Source organism: Empidonax traillii, unplaced genomic scaffold (genome assembly GCF_003031625.1).
Source record: "Empidonax traillii isolate 1590-97213 ecotype Southwest subspecies unplaced genomic scaffold, ASM303162v1 scaffold93:size1158651, whole genome shotgun sequence".
Lineage (NCBI taxonomy): Eukaryota > Metazoa > Chordata > Aves > Passeriformes > Tyrannidae > Empidonax > Empidonax traillii.
Genome location: NW_020955286.1, coordinates 1 through 19,763, shown reverse-complemented (window position 1 = coordinate 19,763; position 19,763 = coordinate 1). Strand labels below are relative to the sequence as shown.

The 19,763-nt window shown below is 35.1% G+C and overlaps 1 protein-coding gene across 1 annotated transcript in view; it reads right to left on the bottom strand.

Annotated features, from left to right (window-relative positions):
* Positions 1-18,268, bottom strand: part of TTBK2 (tau tubulin kinase 2) — a gene marked incomplete at its 5' end in the record, with an annotated part of 53,818 nt that extends 35,550 nt beyond the window's left edge. Inside the window, 4 exons of the mRNA XM_027881674.1 lie at positions 9,431-9,535; positions 11,536-11,676; positions 12,692-12,765; positions 18,121-18,268. Of these exons, the coding sequence (XP_027737475.1) occupies positions 9,431-9,535; positions 11,536-11,676; positions 12,692-12,765; positions 18,121-18,268 (468 nt within the window). The remainder of the gene's footprint in view (positions 1-9,430; positions 9,536-11,535; positions 11,677-12,691; positions 12,766-18,120) is intronic.
* Positions 18,269-19,763: the final 1,495 nt, after the last annotated feature.

The window sequence follows — 19,763 nt, the reverse complement described above, 5'->3', positions numbered from 1 at the left end:
AATCTCAGCAGAAAAATGTCACTTTTTTTTTGTTTGGTTTTGGGGTTTTTTTAAAGCTGTTACAGCCCATTCCAATGAGTATCTATTAGTTCTATTGAAAATAAAGGAACTGCTAAATCAGAATACAGAACAGCTATACAGCACATTTCAAAATGCCCAAGTTACATTTCTAAGTTAAATTGTTTAATGACTGTTTGGAAACAATATCACTGTTCTGCACACTACAGGAAAGGAGAAACAAACCCCAATAGACTCTAACAATTACATAGTATTCTATTATAATATTTTTTCATATCTCAACTATTTCTCAATCTGTTCCTTCAGGCAAGATATTGTGTATTCTGTTTTATTTTTTACCACAAATGCCAGGTCACAAGGAATCTTATCTAGCAAATAACTATCAAGCAAATAACCACACATGATTTTCTTAAGTTTTTAATTTAATTGCTGCAAGATTATTCAATTGACATGTTACAAAACAAAGTCACACCTCATGAAATTCATATATCCATTCTACTTTTGTCACCGAGTCAATTGATAATGCTCTTTTTTCATCTTTTGCATTAACTCACTGCCTGTCTTTTTGACCTTGTATTATCACACAGGAGACACCAGCTGCCTGTCTCCATAACACTGACTTCCTTCGTTACTTCTTTGTCAGTAATACAACCAAACTTGCAAGGATCATGTTCCGTGGATGCTGAAAATGCTACACATGTACTCTATAAGACTGTGCCTTAAGTAATATCCCTCTATGTCCTTGAAGGAGGTTATGGCAGACAATAATTAGTGTTCCACTGGTAGGTATAACACAGATATATCATTACAGCTGCACAGATCTGTCACAGGTACATGGTTTACAACAATGCATTACTTCAAAAACTTCGGAAACTTAACAATTTAATAGTTATTGTAATTTCTCTATTAAAAATAATGTCTGCACAAATCTCTCTAAACTAACTCCCTTGTCTTCCCTATAAAATTATCACTGATTCAGAAATGGAACCTCAAATGACTAATGTCATAATTCTTTCAACTCATGCAGATTACTTATATATCAATTAAACAAAGGGCTCTTAACTTAGTCTCTTCAGCAAATAACCACCCTTGTACAGTTTGTCTTGGGATTTAAGGAAAAAAATAATTAGGCTCCAGTCTTTGATGACTTAGAGGACATGAGAGAAAAGTAGCAAAATGTACAAAATTTAATTTAATAAACATGGAGAGGTAAAAGTGGGATATCATAGGAAGGTATATTCAGCTTTCCAAAAAACTACTCCAGTCCTCTCTTCCAACACTACTTTTGAATCATTATTTATTAAAAAAAAATATTTATTTTACAAACAAAGAACATAAAGTAAATAGTTTTCAACTCCATTTTCAGGAGCTTACTGCATTCTAATTTGGCAGCTGAACTATATCACATATGTATATATTGCTCCTTCTTTTACATTTATTTGTGCCGTAATAGCTGAACTGATTTTGCTAATTGCAAAATACAACAATATTATTCAAATAAATTAAGATTTACACACTAAAATTTTTAAATATTCCTTTGGTTATGAATTCTTGTTCATTCTATGTCTTTCTGGATTTACAGCAAGCTAAGTATAAATCTATTACTTGTTTTTAATGTTTTACAGTCCCAGCTCTTGAATTTTTACCTGTTCCATTTCCACAGAAAGCTGGTAACAATGAAAAATTGGAAGAAGTTCAGCTTTGTTTAGAAGAAATTCTTTACTCAGAGAGTGGTGAAGCACTGAAAGAGGTTGCCCAGAGAGGCTGTAGATGACCCATCCCTGGAAGTGTTCAAGCCCAGGCTGGATATGGCCTTCAGCAACCTGGTCTAGCGAGTGGCATCCCTGCCCACAGCAGGGAGATTGAAACTAGGTGATCTTTAAGGTCTCTTCCAACTCAAACCATTCTATGATTCCACGTGTTCAGTGTTTCTTCACACTAATTTCTGCCATTGGTAGACAAATACTGAAGAAATTTTTAAAAATCAGATTTTAGGATTCTCTTCCAAACATAAAATTTTTAAAAATCAGATTTTAGGATTCTCTTCCAAACATAAAAATAAACAACCTTGAATTCTTCTGCCACACATGACAGCAGGTAAGGCAGAATAAGATGGAAGTGTTCTCTAGTCTTGCTCAGCAATCAAGACAATCCAGAATACTATTAAAAAGAAACTCCATGCAAATCAAAAGTATAAGCATTCCCAAATTTTAGAAAGTAAAAAACAAAATGAAAATATGAACATACAAGGAAATTATACTTTCAGTCCCTGTACTTAACTGAAGTACAATAGAGTTCCAAAGCTTTCAAAATGGATATAATGTTCTCCTTTGTTATCTGCCAACACATTTCTGTGCAGTATTCTGTGCAGGGTTGGGTTTTTTGGAGGGTGTTTTTATTGGTTCTCATTTGGTTTGGGCTTTGTGTTTGTTTTGGGATTTTTTTAAGAATTCAGTTTTTTACGTACATTTTTAGGACACCACCTGTCATCCTAAGGTGAAATTTGAAGATAAAAACTCATTTGCTTGAAAATCCTCAGGACCTGAGGGCACTGAAGAAAGGCAAAGAGCACTTAGCTGATTTTGTACATTATCGCCTCAATAGAATAACGTGTTCATTGTTTGATCCGAACAGATTGTTAACTGCTTCCCTAGACAATAAAAAGACCTAAACATTTGCATTCACAATTGCTTTCACTGCATTTTCTAAGGGTCAGACTGTACAGCAGCTGGCGTGTCTTCTGCTTTAGTAGAAGTCAGAGACAATTTTTGTTACTGACAGGTCACCAGTAAAGAGCATGAGAGCATGAGTAATGCCTCAGAAAATTTTGGTGGATACGCTATTGTCTTAGGATTGGAATAGGTTTGTTAGCATTCAGAGAGTAAGTTTTGTGACTGATTTAATACAAAGCATATCAGAAAAGAACACTGTAACATTTTCTAGCTGTTCTAAAACCAGGACTTCCTTGTTTGGTAATGTTCAAGATTTCAAATTTCCAGGCTAAAAAAAAAAAAAAAAAATCTGTAAAGTTAGATTTAAATTACTGTAAACCTCCTTAATGTATGTTAAAAAGAATGCAATTTTTATTGTTTTACTTATTTGCAAGTAAATACAGGAAAATTTCGACACTTGAAATTAAGGTCATGCTAAAAAAAACCTATGACGGTGAGAACTCTGATGAATCTCTTTGTTTTGTTTAAATAACCAGTGAAGGATGACCTAAAATCTAGTCACTGGGAAGGACAGGAGAAAGGTGGGGAGATGGGGGAATGCAGTCTTAGGGTAACTTTCCCTTTGACCTACAAAGCCTTATTTATCAAAAATACAACATTTCCACACACAAAAGGGTCTCCTCAGAATACATTTCAACCCACTAATCAGGATACTCTCAAAGAGGAAGGTCACCTTCCAAACTAAGCACCAAACTGGACAAAAAGGAGTTTTCTCCTTCAATTACTTTTGGTGAGTCCAAATCATCAGACACAGGGGACTGGCTGTTGATCGGAACAATTCTCTAGGCTGCCAGTCAGTGAAACCTGTATACTGAGTAGAAAAACACTGATGTTTGAGATAAAGGGTTTTATCTAAGCACCATCTACTCATGGATAGTTCTTTAATTGTTACTCACTAGCTTTGTCACATCAGCTTGCATACATTACACTACCTTCTCTGTAAAGTGAATACAATGCAGTTATTTAGAATTTGCAATCCACAGAAATAAAAGACCAGAAGACTCAGGCCTGTGATAACACATGACATTTGAATTTGTCGATTTTTAAAGAATTATGACCTAAAATTATTTTTCAAAGGTTAATCTCTGACAGCAAAGGCTATCGGCTTCTTTTTTTCTTTTATTTTGCTTTCTTTATATTAAATGTATTAGTACCTCAAAGAACAATTGTGGTTAATGTTCACTTTAAAACAGAAGTGATGACAACTGCTGGCTGCAGTACTGATGATGTTAAGAATGCAAATGTCCTTCAGATTTTGTCCCTCAAGGTTTTCTATTTCTGTACCACAGCTGACACCTTCACTTTCCATTTTCACCATGTAAATAGAGACACAGAAATTGAAGGCTGTATGAAGTTAGGTTTACATCCAAAAAGAATCATTTATTCTTTGTCCCAAGAAAGAAAAAAAAACAACCAACCAAACAAAAACAGACACTAATACTATTTACTTTGGCTATCTCTAAGACAATGGCAAACAAAATGGTAGGTATTACGCTCTGGAAAAGCAATAAAAAGCAGACTATGAATCTCATAAATATACTAAATTTGCATCCTGCTAAATGTATTTGCTTGATGATTAGAGTCTCCCCACAATTAAATTCTAATTATCCCGCTTTGAGGTAATCAATTCTTATCTACACTATTAATTCAATTGTTGGCTTCCTCTCTCCAACAATATATTTGCTTGCCCAAGTTTCGTCCTTCTTTTTTTCAAAAGCCTACATCATCCTCAGAAGATTTTGTTCTCCTTCCCACACTAAAATTGCTGTCTTCCAATCTTTTCCCTCACCAGACAGGGCTCCTCCCACCCATCAGTGTTTCCTTATCAACTTTCACTCCATAATCTAATTCTACATCTACCCAAATATCTGTATTCTAATAATGTCCCCTACATGTAAAATTTAGTTTCAGAAGCCTATACACACACACACTATTGTCCAATTTTCCAAATTCTTCATCCCATTCCCAGCTACACCTGTAACACTGTTCAAGCTTTCACAAAAGTATAATTGGTCAAAATATCACAGAATCACAGAGTATGCTGAGTTAGAAGGGACCCACAAGGATCATCAAGTCCAACCCATAGCCCTGCACAGCACCATCCCCAAGAGTCACACCAGGTGCCTGACAGCATCATCCAAAAGCTTTTTGAACTTTCTCAGGCTTGGTGCTGTGACCATTTCCTTGAGTAGCCTGTTCCAGCGCCCAACTACCCACCCTCTGGGTGAAGAACCTTTTTCCAATATCCAACCTAAACCTCCAGATCTTCAGTGCACACAAATCAAAGAACATGAAAATGAACAAACAAACAAACCCAGATCCAAACCTACCCACTGTAAATACTGAACTACCGAACACATTTCCAAAGACCTTATCTGCAAGAGTTACACTTTTTTCTATTTGCTCTTGAAGAGATGATGTGGCACAATAGATACATTTCATCTGCACTCTAAGACACAGAATGCTGGTGCTACCTACATCTAGTATATGCCATTTGCATTTAAGGTCTTGGCTGAAAATTTTTCATTTTTTTATGACACATTTAAGTAAAACTTCAAATTCTTTAGCTAATAAAACAGGACTAAGTAAATTGAACAGAAAACATAAAATTACACATGCTTCCCTTTTTAAACAAGTGTGAATCATTCGATACTCTTCCAAGCAACACTATGATACACATTTGTCATTACTTTTCTTTCATCTTTCAGAAACTTACAAGCTGCAATAAGTGTTTGTTTCTGCCTTTTAAGTTCTAACCAGGTTATAATGTCAGATCATACAACTTAATGAACTGCAGCACTTCTACTGTCTTCAGCATATTCATATATTTTACAAATATCTTATTACTGAGATACAACAGACATATCCCTCTCTCTTTGAAGTTAGCTCCACACAAGAAGAGTCCTTCAGACAGCTGCACGACAGGACAACTTTGTTGAAAGGAATCCATTTCAAAATCAGCAGTTAAAAATGTTTTAGTATCCAGTAGTATTTCTGAGAAAGAACTATTTGTAGCATGAAAAAGCGTGCAAAGCTTTGGTTTTGCTTTATACTTTGTGTTAATCTATTTTCCTTTCAGTTTTTAAGATTCACCAACCAAAGTTGACCACTGTAGTAAAATGACACTATAATAAGAAAACTGCAACTACAACTAAATAATTTTAAGACTAACCCCTGGAACAAATGGGAAATTGTCTGTGCTGACTGAATAACCCAAGAGAACATAAAACCTCTGGGTCCTTAAGATGAGCAATAGAGGTATTACATTTTGACTGTATGGTCAGACACTGAGGCAGACTAATAAACCTTGAACACATTTTCATTACATAAAATCATCCCTCAAAATACTCCTTAATTTCCTGAAATGAACTCTTAGCCCTGTTTATAAAGAGGGGTAATATTTTGACATAAAGAAAATGCTGAATTTTAAAACACAGTCTGGATAATGATTATGGAATGCCAGAAAAGATTAGTCCTTCTCTAACAGTTGTATTACATTTATAACCAATTCTATCCCTCTTCACTAACTTTACAACAGATTACTACCTACACAGTGTAAAAAGAAGACTTAGAAAGTGCATTCCCTTTGTAAGGAACAGAATAAAGACAGCTACAACAGAAATATTTGAGAAATACACTGGAAATGTGTCATCTCATTGTTTTCTGAAATAGAGTTCTGATATCGCTGAAGGAAGAAATTATATTGTTCTGGAGAGAGGCTTTAAAAGGCTATTTCAGCTGCAGTGGGGGAAAAGAAGCTCATGTAAAAAAGCAAAAAAGGCACTGACAGAAGTACCAGGGAAACCAGGAAGAATGAGGAGAAAATTTGATACTAGTTTTTATAAACACAAAACATATGCTTTTAAGTTTACAGCAATGTATGCCCAGTTTTAAAAACTGGTGGAATTAATTCATCGGCTCTGTAACTTCATGCCACATTTTATATTGAAAGCTTGAGTCAGATGGAATGGCTGACCCAAATAACATATCACTGGTTAGGCTCCCAAGTTAATAAGTGATGAAAATCTAACTGATTATTCAATATGAAATAGTTGTTTCCCTTCTTAATTATTTGTGTCCCTCAGTTATGTAAAAATCAGTGCATCCTGCAGCAGTATTCGCATGAAAATTGCTGTCACTTACTGACTTCAAAAGCTTAAGCTTTTCATGAAAAAGGGATTCTGATGGGGGAATAAAGACAACATTATTACCTATAGAAGCAGTTTTCTAGATTCCATCATACTCTTGGTGGATGAACTACCATATATCTCCTTGAAGTTTTATTTTTTTCCTTTCAAAATCTGTATTACTGTTATCTGGCTGCTGCAAACCAAAGGTCATTTTAGATAATCTAATCCAAGTGTGAAAAATCATTCTACCACAAATCCCACTAGGGAAAAAAAAAAAGTGAAATGGACTGAAAACTGCTTGTTCCTCAATTATTTAAAAGGTAGTCCATATGTAACACTCCAAAATGCAATGAAAAACACAGTAAGTACTACAGGTGTTGCAAACCTCCCCCCCTTTTTTTTAAATACTACCTTCTGAGAAGCTTTTTATATTGAATCTGCATTTTTCAAAACAGTATTCAGACAGAAGCAGCTACAACTGAATGGTGTTAAATCACCATGGAATCTGACATTAAGATGGGCAGTACGAAGATGAACAACACCTCTGAAAACAACCCTGAGACATCTTAGGAAATGACAGGCATCTCTGGGAGATCCTTCCGTATGGAACTATGGCATGGAATTAGTTCAGATGGCTTTCTCATTTCAAGTTCTCTACTTTGACTATTCTTTCAGGTAAGAAAGCTAGGGAGACATCATAAATCCTCAGGAAGAAAACAAACTGACAATGAACAAACTTGTCTATAACAAACAACAAACAAAAGCCTGTTGTGGTTGAACCTCAGGCAGTAACCAAGCCTCACACAGCAACCCATCACTCCCCCACCAAGGGGACAGGGAGAGAATCAAAAGCAAAGAAACTAGAAAACTCATGGGTTGAGATAAAGACAGTTTAACAGGGACAGCAAAATTAGGGTTATAAAAAGCTCATAGTCGACCAGTCAGCTTTAACTATGGAACAGGTTTTTACCAATAGAGTACTATGTTTTTGGAAAACATGCTTTGACATTGTCCTGGGTTATTTGCAGTGTCTGCTGAACAAATCTAATGAAACTTAGAAGGACAGCCTTAAGGAGAAGCACGTAGCACATTTAATGAAAATATTAATAACTTCTATTAGTAAACAACGCCAACAGTAGGGTTGATCTCTACACAGTAGCCATTTCTAGCTATTACATACAAACAAACCCACTGTCTTTCTCCCCACCACCACTGCACTCTATAAATATGGGTTACACTGTCAAAAAATTGACAACAATTTAAATTGAAGAATTTAAATTTAAAGAAGAATTTAAAGAATTTAAACTGAAGAAAATTCAGTTACCTTGTAGGGCACTGCAATGAAAAACAAAAGGCAAGAGGTGAGTTTTTACAAAAGAAGGAATAGGAGAAATACTGAATTTTCTGTTCTTATCACCTATTTGTTTCTGGAAATGCTATCATTGGAGTGTGTATGTATACAGAAACTTGGGAACTGTTTTCTCTTTGAAATTACAGGTCTGTTCAAAAAACATTCGTAGCAGCCAAACATACAGAACACGACAAGAACACTGAGAAATAATAAAAAAAAAAAAGAGAAGTAAACTACTTAAAATGTTTAGCTCACCTTTCCAACAGCAGCAGCCACTCTGTTGGTCTCCCCTGCTCTTTGCTTTCATTGCAGTGTCCAGCATTATGGCTGAAGGAATAGAGTACAGCAGAACCCCGCTAATTTACCTTACTAATTCATAATCTGCACAAAAAAATCTGCCACTTTCCCAACTTCTTAGGCAAAATAAAAGTGAAAATCCTGTAGAGATGTCTTCTACCACTCACATCATATTTATAAATACGCCACACAGTATTGACTAGTACATTATTCAGTATTACCATCAAAATGAAAACTAAAGCAGCTTAAAAAAGAAAATATGTTTCTTTAAAACATCACCATGTACCATGGCACTGACATGCTCATTTTCAAACTTTGAAATTACCAAAATTAACTACCCATCAGTGAATTAGGGAGGCTCTACTGTACTTAAAATTGTAATTCCCTCACTGATATGCTTTTATCTACAATTTTCTTCAGGTTGTTTGCATTTGGAATACAGTAACTACACTTAACTATGTCCTCTTACATATTATAATTGGTGTCCTATCACTGTTTTAGTTATTCAGACTTCCTCTTTCAGAAGATGATACATATTCACTTTAGTATCTGACTTTCATTTTTTTTCTCCTCATAGTTGTTGGGGTTTTTTAAATGCAATATACAACACCAAGTGAAATTCAGCTCTGGTATATTACTGATAATTAATAAAAACCTGACAGATTATCCCAAAATATCATAGATGTACACTTCTGCCTCAAGCCAAAAATCAGAACCTGAGTCATTCCCAACTGCCAGTCTTTTACCATAATCAATAGATCACATGGCATTTCTGATCTGGAATAGTGTTTGTCAAGCTTAAAACAGTTACCAGTTCAGTGCAACTCCCATACTTCTCCAGAAAAGAAGAGAGCATACTACCACATTCAAGTATTCAAATTTCAACTGTGAAAAAATCTTACTGGTCTGACATCCCCACATGAGTTGGTAAATTGCCGTGCCAAGCCAAAATCCAGCATATAACACTTCCTACAGGTGCTAGGAAAACGTCCCATTGCGAAGTTTGACTAGGAAGAAAAACAAATACACATAGATAACAGAAACAAAGACAGAGGTTTCAATATATTCATGTATTAATGCAGTAAAACAATCATAAGAAAATTCATATTCTACTTCTGCATCCTTCCTTCTATATTTTCACTTTTATCAAACTCCCATTAAATTTGAAGGAAACCTTGTTAAGAAAAACAGGCATCCAACTTAGCACATCTGAACAGCGGGCTATATTGTCTGACAAGATTGTCATCTTACTTTGTCACTAGAATATATTAACTTCTAGCAAGAATTTTCCAACCATGTCACCCACTCACATATATTGATTTGGACTTTTCAAAAAACTACCAATCAAATGGCCAACAAGTTCATCTAAACAAATGCACTAATATCATATATGCAGAATACAAAATATGGGATGCAAACTGCCTTTCCCAGCCATGGATGGGGAAAGAACCAGGTTTAAAAAAACAGACAAACCACACACCTGAGCAAACTGGAAGCTTAACACAATTAACTCTAAGAAAACTTCTTGTTTCCATTAAATGGAACAGCAGTACCATTCTAAGTAAATCTGAAATTCAAAACTTGGTAAAAACCAATCAAAACTATGAACTGAAATTAGTGCGATCAACATTATTTTTAAATGGAACTGGATTTCAGCATTCCCTAATTGATCACAAGGAAAAAAACAATCAAAGACTTCAATATTTCAGCTCAAAGCTTGCTTTTAGCATAATCTGTCTAGAAGAGGAATAACAAAAGAATAAAAGAACTTGTATTTTTAAGCCAGGAAAACTGCGTACTAGAAAGCAATCATGTCTTCTTTTGCCTTTGTGAGTCGCAACATAACTTCTAAAGGGGAAGAAAAATTACTTCTTTTATGACTCTAATATATGACCTCACAGTGCTGTTTATCCTGTCTCAACCTTTAAATTTTGGGGGTTTTTTCCTTCCCCTGATCAAACTCTCCATTTTCATCCTATTCGAGCCCACAGACTCCACCAAGATATAGCTCGACAACAAGAGGTCCCTAATCCATCCTGCCAGCCATAAGGGAACACATTTCCCATTCAAAACTTGAAACGCTTTCATTATCAAATTCTTGAGATCCAGCTAAGTTCTTCTCACCTATTTCACTTGACATTCACTGCCTCTATGCCCTTAAATGAGGAGGGTTCAGGGAGAATACAAGTTTTATAAAGAGTTGCCAGGAAGAAGTGATGAAAATGAAAATTTCCTAATGTACAGAAACTTCTCAGAGGTGTTAGGTAAGCATCATTCAGTTGACAGGAAGTTTGGCTACATGTCAGATACAACCAGCCATGAGTGCATCTATTAGAAAATGCAAGATTTCCTTATTTTTTCTCATTTACAAATTTTGACAGTTCAGAGTTATAATCATATTTTAAATACACAGTAATACTAAAAAGGAGGCAGTGCATTTCAGGAATAAAGTCAAAACCAGAAAAAATAGGGAGAATAAAAGCCTGATATTACCAGGAAGGCACTATCCTCATGGCATATTGACAACAGATTTTATTAGAATTGCACAATAAAAAATACCTTTCTCTTACAGTCTGTCCTTCCTCTCCTTATTTGTTAAGAATACATTAAATACAAAAAATTGCTATTGAAGGGCTTATAAATACGCCCTACATTTAGTATCTATTCTTTTAGATTTATTATATGACAATAGTCAAACACATTATATCATATCTCATGGCAAATACTCTTGATTACATGCCGCTACAGATAAGAGTTGGAAGTTTTAACTACAGAAAACTGCAAGGAGGCCTAAATTAACAGGGGACAATGATGACAAGGACCAAAGTTACTGTTGTTGCATTCCAACATTAATTAACAGAAAAAAAATCTGTCCTATCTGATGATTTAACCTTCAATTTTCTGACATTTTTGCACTTTAGCATCTAGCATAGAACCTATTCTTATTTATGCAGCCATCTAATGACCACATCTTACTTGCCTGTTTTGATTTAATAGGCAGACTTACTGGTTTTATGTCCCTGTGCAGGAATCCCACAGAATGAATACTTTCAATAGATTCCAAAATCTGCTTCCCAAGCCGCAGAGTGGTACTAATGGTGAATGTCCCTCGAGATTGGCTCCGACGCAGGTCTGCCAAGTTCCGACCCTGATTAAATCAAAACAACGTTTTCATAAAAAAAGACCAAAACCAAGATTCACAGATGGTGTAATATCTTCCTACTTCTTTAGCTGTTCATGGTTAACCATGGAATGCTCTCAATACCTATTTTAACATTTAAGGACAACATATCTCACCTAAGTGTATACACGAGTATTTTCAACAGTAAATTTTGAATCTGTTTTTGAAAATATGAATCTTAGTATCACTCTACTCCTAAATACATAGAACAAACTAATCTCTGTTAGAAGACTAGTACAAACACTATTAGTTAACATCGTATCTGTGTCACTTGAAAAATAGCCACTGAGAAAACGCTCACGAAGAGTTCTTTACACTCACCTCTTTAAGGAAAAGTACATAATTTAATTATACATTATACTGAAAGGATGAGAAATATACTATGTAGGAAATGCAAGCCTGTGACATCACAAAACTGTTGGTCTTCCAAAATAACAGATGACCAACAGTGTGAACTAGACCACACTTTTTCTAGTATTCATATTCACCAAGATGATAAAGGACAATAATCCCATAACCTTAATTGCAAATCACCCATTTTATCCCTTTTTTACAGGAACAAGTCTTTCAGTAAAGTGAATTAAGTGTTTTCTTTTACGTGCAAAGAGTATTTTTTTCACTTTTATCAAAAAAGGCAACAAAATGCAGAGACAAATATAATACATTCTAGACTATCTTTGAGTGAAGACTTAAAAGGAATGTAAATTATCTCAGAAGATATCACAGTTCACTCTTTCAAAAGTGAGATCTTTCTCAGGATGCAAGCTTTCTCCTTTTTGACAGAATTATGGAAAGGATATAATAAAAGGATAAAGATATAAGGATATGCTCAATTTAGCCTTGCTCACTACTATGTGTTCATGATCTTTGGGGTACTACTTTTAGTTAGGCATCCTCTAAAATTTTACTAGTATTTTCCTATATGCTTGGCTAATAATCCAAAACACACAAGCAAACATTGAGCTCTGTTTGATACACTGACCTGCAACTGCATGACCACATAGTTAAATCTGTCATTGCGTCCACATCCGATGAATCTACAGACATGATCTTTTCCTGAGAGAAAAAGAAGCAAATTAGACAATAATAATGAAATTCTGTGGTTTATTCCTTTAAATACCTAGCAAATTACTTAAAATTATAGTTATATTTCTATAGAGGTGCTCAATAAACTAAGTCCCCCACAATTCAACAGTAGTAAAACTAAAGTTAGTTCTACCTGCAATTAAACAAAAGCTTTTTCCCATAATATATGAAGCTCTACCACAGCCATCACTCTTCCATAAGAAAACATGCATGACAACATGCCTAAAGGTCCAAGAGGCATTTTGGACTGGAGAGGTTGTTTTCTTACAAAGCTGGTGGCTTGTTACAGACAATAATCCGAGCCACCATTCCTCTTTTCTATAAGCTGCAGCTGCCGTGATGAAAGAGAACAGCAGTACTTACTTGTTGGGCTATGTTTTGTATTAAAAAACTGCAGAAATTACTATTCAACAAATCCAATTTATTAACATCTGTTTTCTAGAATATAATCTTTGCTATTTAGCTATAAAAGATAAATTCATCTCAGGTACACTGAAACAGAGAAAAAAATATTATAGTTTTGTTTAAGTCGATTTTCTTTAAAGCCTCCTCCTGTCCTCGGAGCAAACTGCGGAGGAGACGAAGGCTGGTCACAAACAATCTCCTTGCTATCCTGCAGCTGTAAGTCAAAACATAAGATTCCCCAGTAAATAAAAAAGCAAGCCAAAGACTGTAGCAGGGAAACAGAAGGGGAATACAAACTCATTGTCATTTTTATATCTGTGTTCATTGTCTTGGAGAGAAGTCAGGACCCCTTATGACCCCACTCTGTGACAGAACAGGGAACTGTAGGGTTTAAGTCCCTGAGGCCATTTACCTTCCTTTCGGACACTGTGGAAGCTACAGCCAACAGAAAGCTGACAGTCTCAAGGGGTTACTAAAGGTGTGTAAAATTTGTGTCATCTAAGGTTTCTTTCACGAATTTCTTTACCCTTAGGATTACCAGACTCTCATATGGGGGATGGGGGGGGGTAATAAAAAAAAGTTAAAGGAGAAAGGCAATTAAAAAATGAAAAAAAAAACCCACATTACTTTTTTCAAATGACCCTTGTGGCTAGCTATAGATCTGGGGGGACTTTTTGCTACTACTGCATTCGCTGCACTCATAGCTCCATCAAAACCCTACTTGACCCTATAGCTTCTGAATATTCTCACTTCACTTGACAGAAGAGTGGTTGTCTGTTTATTGCTTCCTCAGGAAGCTTCCTGCCACATACAATTAAATCAGGTAGGCCCATTTAAAAAAAGAAAATGTTACGGGATTCATCAAAATAATTTATTTTAAAAGAAATCTCTGTAATTTCTGCAAATATGTAAATACTAAGCTATTAAGTATCACTGCTTTTCCTCCACTTTTTCCTTCCACCCATTCATTTAAGTAAGACAGGCGGTATTACAGACAGTATAATTTTATGAAGAAAAAGACTTAGCAGCAAATTTGTCAAGATGAAATTTTGTATATTCATTGCTGCAGTTTCCAGTTAATGAAGTCTCATCTCAAATACTTATGATTCATTTTACATCCACTGTGGGTATGCTGAAGGAACATCTTCAGAGAAATGTATATTAGTCACATTTTATCTGTCCAATTCAGAAAATCTCCAAAATGTGGTTCAGTCAGAGAAATCCCACTTCAACTGGAGCAGCGATTCAGTTTGTGTGGTCAGTTCTCTGAAAACTAACTTCAATAAAAACCTGAGGAAAGAGGGGAGAGAACTGGGGTCTGTATGCCTTATTCAAATAGAATGATCCTCCACCACTCCAGTGGGGCTACAGACTCCTACTTGAGCCTTACACACACTCCTTTTCCCTCAGCAAGAAAACAGTATTTTCTCTCACCTGGGAGCTACACGACTGGGGTTCAGGGGGAGAAGGTGATGTTAACAGGTCGCAGCAAACAACTATGCCCTCAAAAAACCTCCTAGGGAGGGTAGGAAGCCTACAGACCATTCCCCAGGCTGCTGCAGCGTATCACTGCAGTGAGCTGTAGAGCCTACACCAGGGGCAGCCCAGCACTAAACTATGCTGGGGAGCTGTAAAGGAGTGAGGGAGAAGCCTGTAAGGTTGTGTGAGACGGAAACCAACTGAGTGAGTCTCACTCTCACTGAGTGAGATGTGATAAATCTGTCTCCTCCCATCTGACTGTGGGAACAGATGGCCTAACAACATGGTTAAACAAAACAACCATCTGTTGCAGCAGAGTTCTTTTCCTTAAAAAAAAAAAAGGAAAACCAGGGAGCTTAAAGAGTTAAACAGTATTCTGCAGCACTAATTACATGACAGAAGGGGGAAAAAAAAAAAAAGATGTAATTGATGACTAAGCTGTAATAAATGGCCACATCAGTGAACATACTCCTCCTTCATAATTAAAAGAGAAGTCATACGACTACTCACACATTTAAGCATGTTTTGCTAGGTCAGAGTCTTAAAAGAGCTTCTTTGAAGTTTTTCACTATTCACTGTACTGTATACCCACAAAGTTATTACTCATTTTGCCCATGTAATGAATGACCACACTGGTTTAATTTTCAAAATTTCTGAAAGTAAAGAATAATTAATATAGTACATCCCTGCACTTCTGCCAACAGCTGTTTTCATTTCAGGTTCTAATACAGATACACTCAAAAGCATGTTTATAACCCTAAGAATCTGCCTAGTTCTAGCAAAGACTGGAAGAGCTGTTCTGCTTGACTGAGACATATTACACCTCTTTATTTAATTTTTTTCCTAAAAGCCTGTGTTTTCATAACTTTCCCAGAAATTGTACAATTGTTTTTACAGTCAGATCTACACATCAAGAGAATTCTGAATGACTCTGTCAGCTCACGTCTCTCATTGCATACAATTCATAGATCAAACTTGCCAACCATTTGCAAGAGAAAGGATTTTCATGATGATTTTATTCCTTCCTCTATGTCCAAGGTAACTAGAACACCTTGAAAGTAAGAGAACATAAGCCCTTTGAGAAAAGGATAATTATTTACATACAAAAATACACACACACACTCGCCAAAAAGGGATAGAAGAACAAGATAAAAGTTGTTCTCAGAGGATGTACTCTATTAGAAGCTACAAAAATATCCTAAAAGATCTGTTTACAATTTCACCTGTTCTGAATTAAAAAAAAATGTCAAAATTAAGACACATTTCTATATGGTAAATGAAGCATTTAGCAAAAAAATAATCTTCAAGAAACAATTACAACGTTGTTTTATACTGCTCATTTTCATCCATTTTTCTTGATTCTTCTCTATGCTTCTAATTTTTAGGTTTTCTATACTGAAAACTTTATAAGGTAAAGAAATTACTGGAAATGGCTCCTAGGAGCAAAGATTTTCTGTAAAACATAAAATGGTTTCTACCATAATCTTATTTAATAAAAATCCTTTAAGTATGGATAAAAATAGGAGCTTGTACGAATAAAGTTCTCTATCTGTGCCAACTATAAAGCTCAATATACGTAAAAGCTTCACCTTTGTCCTGTCTCTTCCCTGCAGTTGCTTTCCTGATCATCTACAATATTTCCTATCTTAAACCAGAGCAGTAACAGTGTTAAGTGTGGAACTTCCATAGCAATGACTAAAAGTCACTTCCAATGGTATTATTATGAGATCCCTAACTTTTTAATGTTTTTTTAACTGTGCAAGAGAATAAAAAGACATAAAACCTAAGAAATAATATATTTAGATTGTTTACTCATAAGAAAGGTTGTCCAAAGAGCTCCTTCTAAAGATCTCATATAAAATTTGAGTTTCAGTTATATAAAAGCTTCTAATTATTGTTGCTCAAAGAAATAGTACTGAGAAATATTTACTCAGTTTATATTTTATGTGGAATATTTGTCTCAGTGGATCTGTTGTTCAGGTGCTTCATTGTTCTGTTCTTTTTATCCAGGCAACATTTACCATGGGTCAACAGAAACAAAGACTCTTCTGCAGGAAGACTTGAGCTGCTAAAGGAATTATATGTTCTTATCAGTCTTCCTTTGGGAGTATAACTTCTGAAAGGCCCTACAGCAATTATTCACATATCAGTGTTTTATTATTTCAGCATTTATTTTTTTCCAGAAGTATTTCAAAAGGTAAAAAAGTTTTTACTAAGAAAAAATTCATTTTTCTAACATCTTAACTGAAAATTGACCATTTTTTACAGTAGGAAGTTATCATGCACTCCAGTTACGTAATCAGATATAAGGTTGTATTTTTATAAATACAATGGCATTGCAGTGCTACCAAAGTCCAATATTTTCTTTCAGACCTACTATTTTCCTCATTGCTTCAGCTATTTATGAAAAGAGAATCAAGCTCATGCGTGCAGAAAAAAAAAAAAAAAGAAAATAAAAGAAAAATTAATCCAGAGCATTTAAAAACACTGGAATTACAGAGTATTGGTTATTCAAAACTCACTATCTTTAAGATAATTTCTTTCAAGAATGCTGACACGTTTTCTAAACTTAAAATTGGCAATACTGAAATTTACTTTTCATTTCTGGACAAGGAACTCTAAAACTCAAACCAAACTAAAATGCAGTCCTTGAATCTCTTTGCTCAGCTATATAATACTAGATGTTTTTTGTGAAATCCTTTAAACAGACAAAAGTAGGAGCAGTTTGTTAACATTATAACATGTGACACGCTTGCCTCTTGAATCTATAGAGGCTGTCAATTTCTGCTGCAGTGTGACCTTTACAGCACATTAGGCAGCACCATATGTCATCCAGATTTTGTTTGATTCAAACTAAGAGTTTGGGAAAATTGGGCTGCCGACAGGAACACATGTATTATTCAAAATCTTCCAGATTAAAAACAAAATATTTTAAAGAAAGAGTCTCCCTTTAAGCTTTCTTTCAACAATCTTGTGTTGTGAAAAGCAAGGAAAAGAAACCATTGCATATTTCTCTGTATTGATAGCTTCAGACATTGAAGTACTTAAAGGTATATAAAAAGTGACTATTCAAATTCTGACTCAAGGAACTGATCCCTAAAAGTATTTCAGGATTTTACACGTCAGTACTTTTTTCCTAAAAGTTACAGTAGCTTCAAGTTAAGAGATTATGTTTGTTCATGTGTTTTTTTTAAATGTTTCCCATTTTAACACTAGAATTTTTTTTATTTTCATGTCATCCCAAATCACAGAAAAAGTTAATTGTAGCAAGACTTTCAGAATCTGAAAAAGCTTCTATTCCACTTGTTATAACCATTTAGCAGTAACCTGCACAATACGAGAAATATTTGCTTAAACTATGACTAAATAAGAGATTATAATGTTTTTTTAAAGAAGATACACTGACATTCTACTTCTGGCATATCCAAGGTACAGCCTTACCTTGCAGCTTTTTCAACACAGCTACTTCCATTTTCAGTACTTGCTTTGGCTGCTGAGCTGATTCGACCTTTAGTGCAACATTTTCCCGAGTAAGCAAGTCCAGTGCATCGTAAATTTCTCCAAATCCTCCACCTCCTATTTTCCTCAACTATATTAGGGGAGGGAGGGGGGCACAGGGAAGAAAGAACAAATATATATATTAAAGAGGGGAGAAGAAAAGAAACAAAACATCAATTCTTCTTCGTACTGCCTCTCATACTGCAAACACTATTGTATTACAAATAGATTTTAAAGTAATATCCTTCAGTACAGTATAAAAGAGCTACTCTGAATAAACTACAAAGAACACACCTGATCTCTATCTGCACTAAACTCCCTGTATGGAATACAATAGAAGAGTGCACTAGTATTCCCAGCATGAATCTGAGCTGTCAGCATGCTGAATAAAGTCTTTCCTCAAATAGTCACATACTACCCAGAGACCTTCAAATACAAGTGCACTGTGACATTTTTAAAATGTGCCATCTTTTTCACTTTTCAGAAATGCACACACTGAATACTGAAGTTATACAAGTTCTTAGACTCCTCAAAAGAGACAGTATTTTGTATTATATGAAGTAACTTAGACAAAATAGCTACATCAACAAATTATATGAAATGGCTAAGATTATCTTTGAATATACATTTCAAACGTTACTCGCATTTGAATGGTTCACCAAGAACATTCTTATTAACAAACATATTAAAAAACTCGCAACACTGAAAGTTTCATCTGTGCTAGGAGAGTTAAAAAAAAATGCTCATGGCACATTAATTGCACTACATTTAGAGCAAATATTACTAGTTGTGTTTTCACTCTGCTTTAAGTGTTCATAAGGAACAGACACTTGTCTGGTTTTCAGTATCAAAAATGTCAATGTTATTTCATGTAACGCTTTTATATGGCTATCTCCCCCACAGCTAACATTCTAAAACTGATAAAATAAAAAAGGAGACAGAAAGAAATTACCCTAAGACTGACATGTTTTTCTAAATGTCATTTGAAAACATACAGTTGCTAACCTAACTTTACACGGCTACACTGTACTAAATGTCATCTAAACATTCTGGGGTTCTAGAGAGCAGCAATATGCTGACCTAGGTTCAGATTCTGAAAATAAATCTAATGTCTCCTAATCCAGACAATCAGATATCTGACTGAGAAATGTTTTTTAAAATACCCTAGGCCCCTACTCATATTGTTTACCTGCCTTTTTCATTGCATGGAATTTTTATTCTGTATTATTACAATTATACTCAGTATTTCATCATGCACGTTCTGTCCTGAGGATCTTCTACCATTGCAAACAACAACTATTTCAATTCTTAAAATAAAGAAAATATGGTCCAAGATATGTAGCATTATCTGCATTACTCACTTCTGGACAATTCACTGCCAGTTTTATAACAGGATAGACAGCACACCACATTTTCACACCTACAGAATTAACCCACCTAAATATTTCCTTCTAGTGCACACTAGCTGCTAGCAAACACACTCTCCTCTTCTCCACAGGCTATTTCCTTTCTCTGAAGCAAGGTAACATGCATCCTACCAACCCAGGCTTAAGCTCAATTCTCTTTAACCTACATCTCTCAAGAAT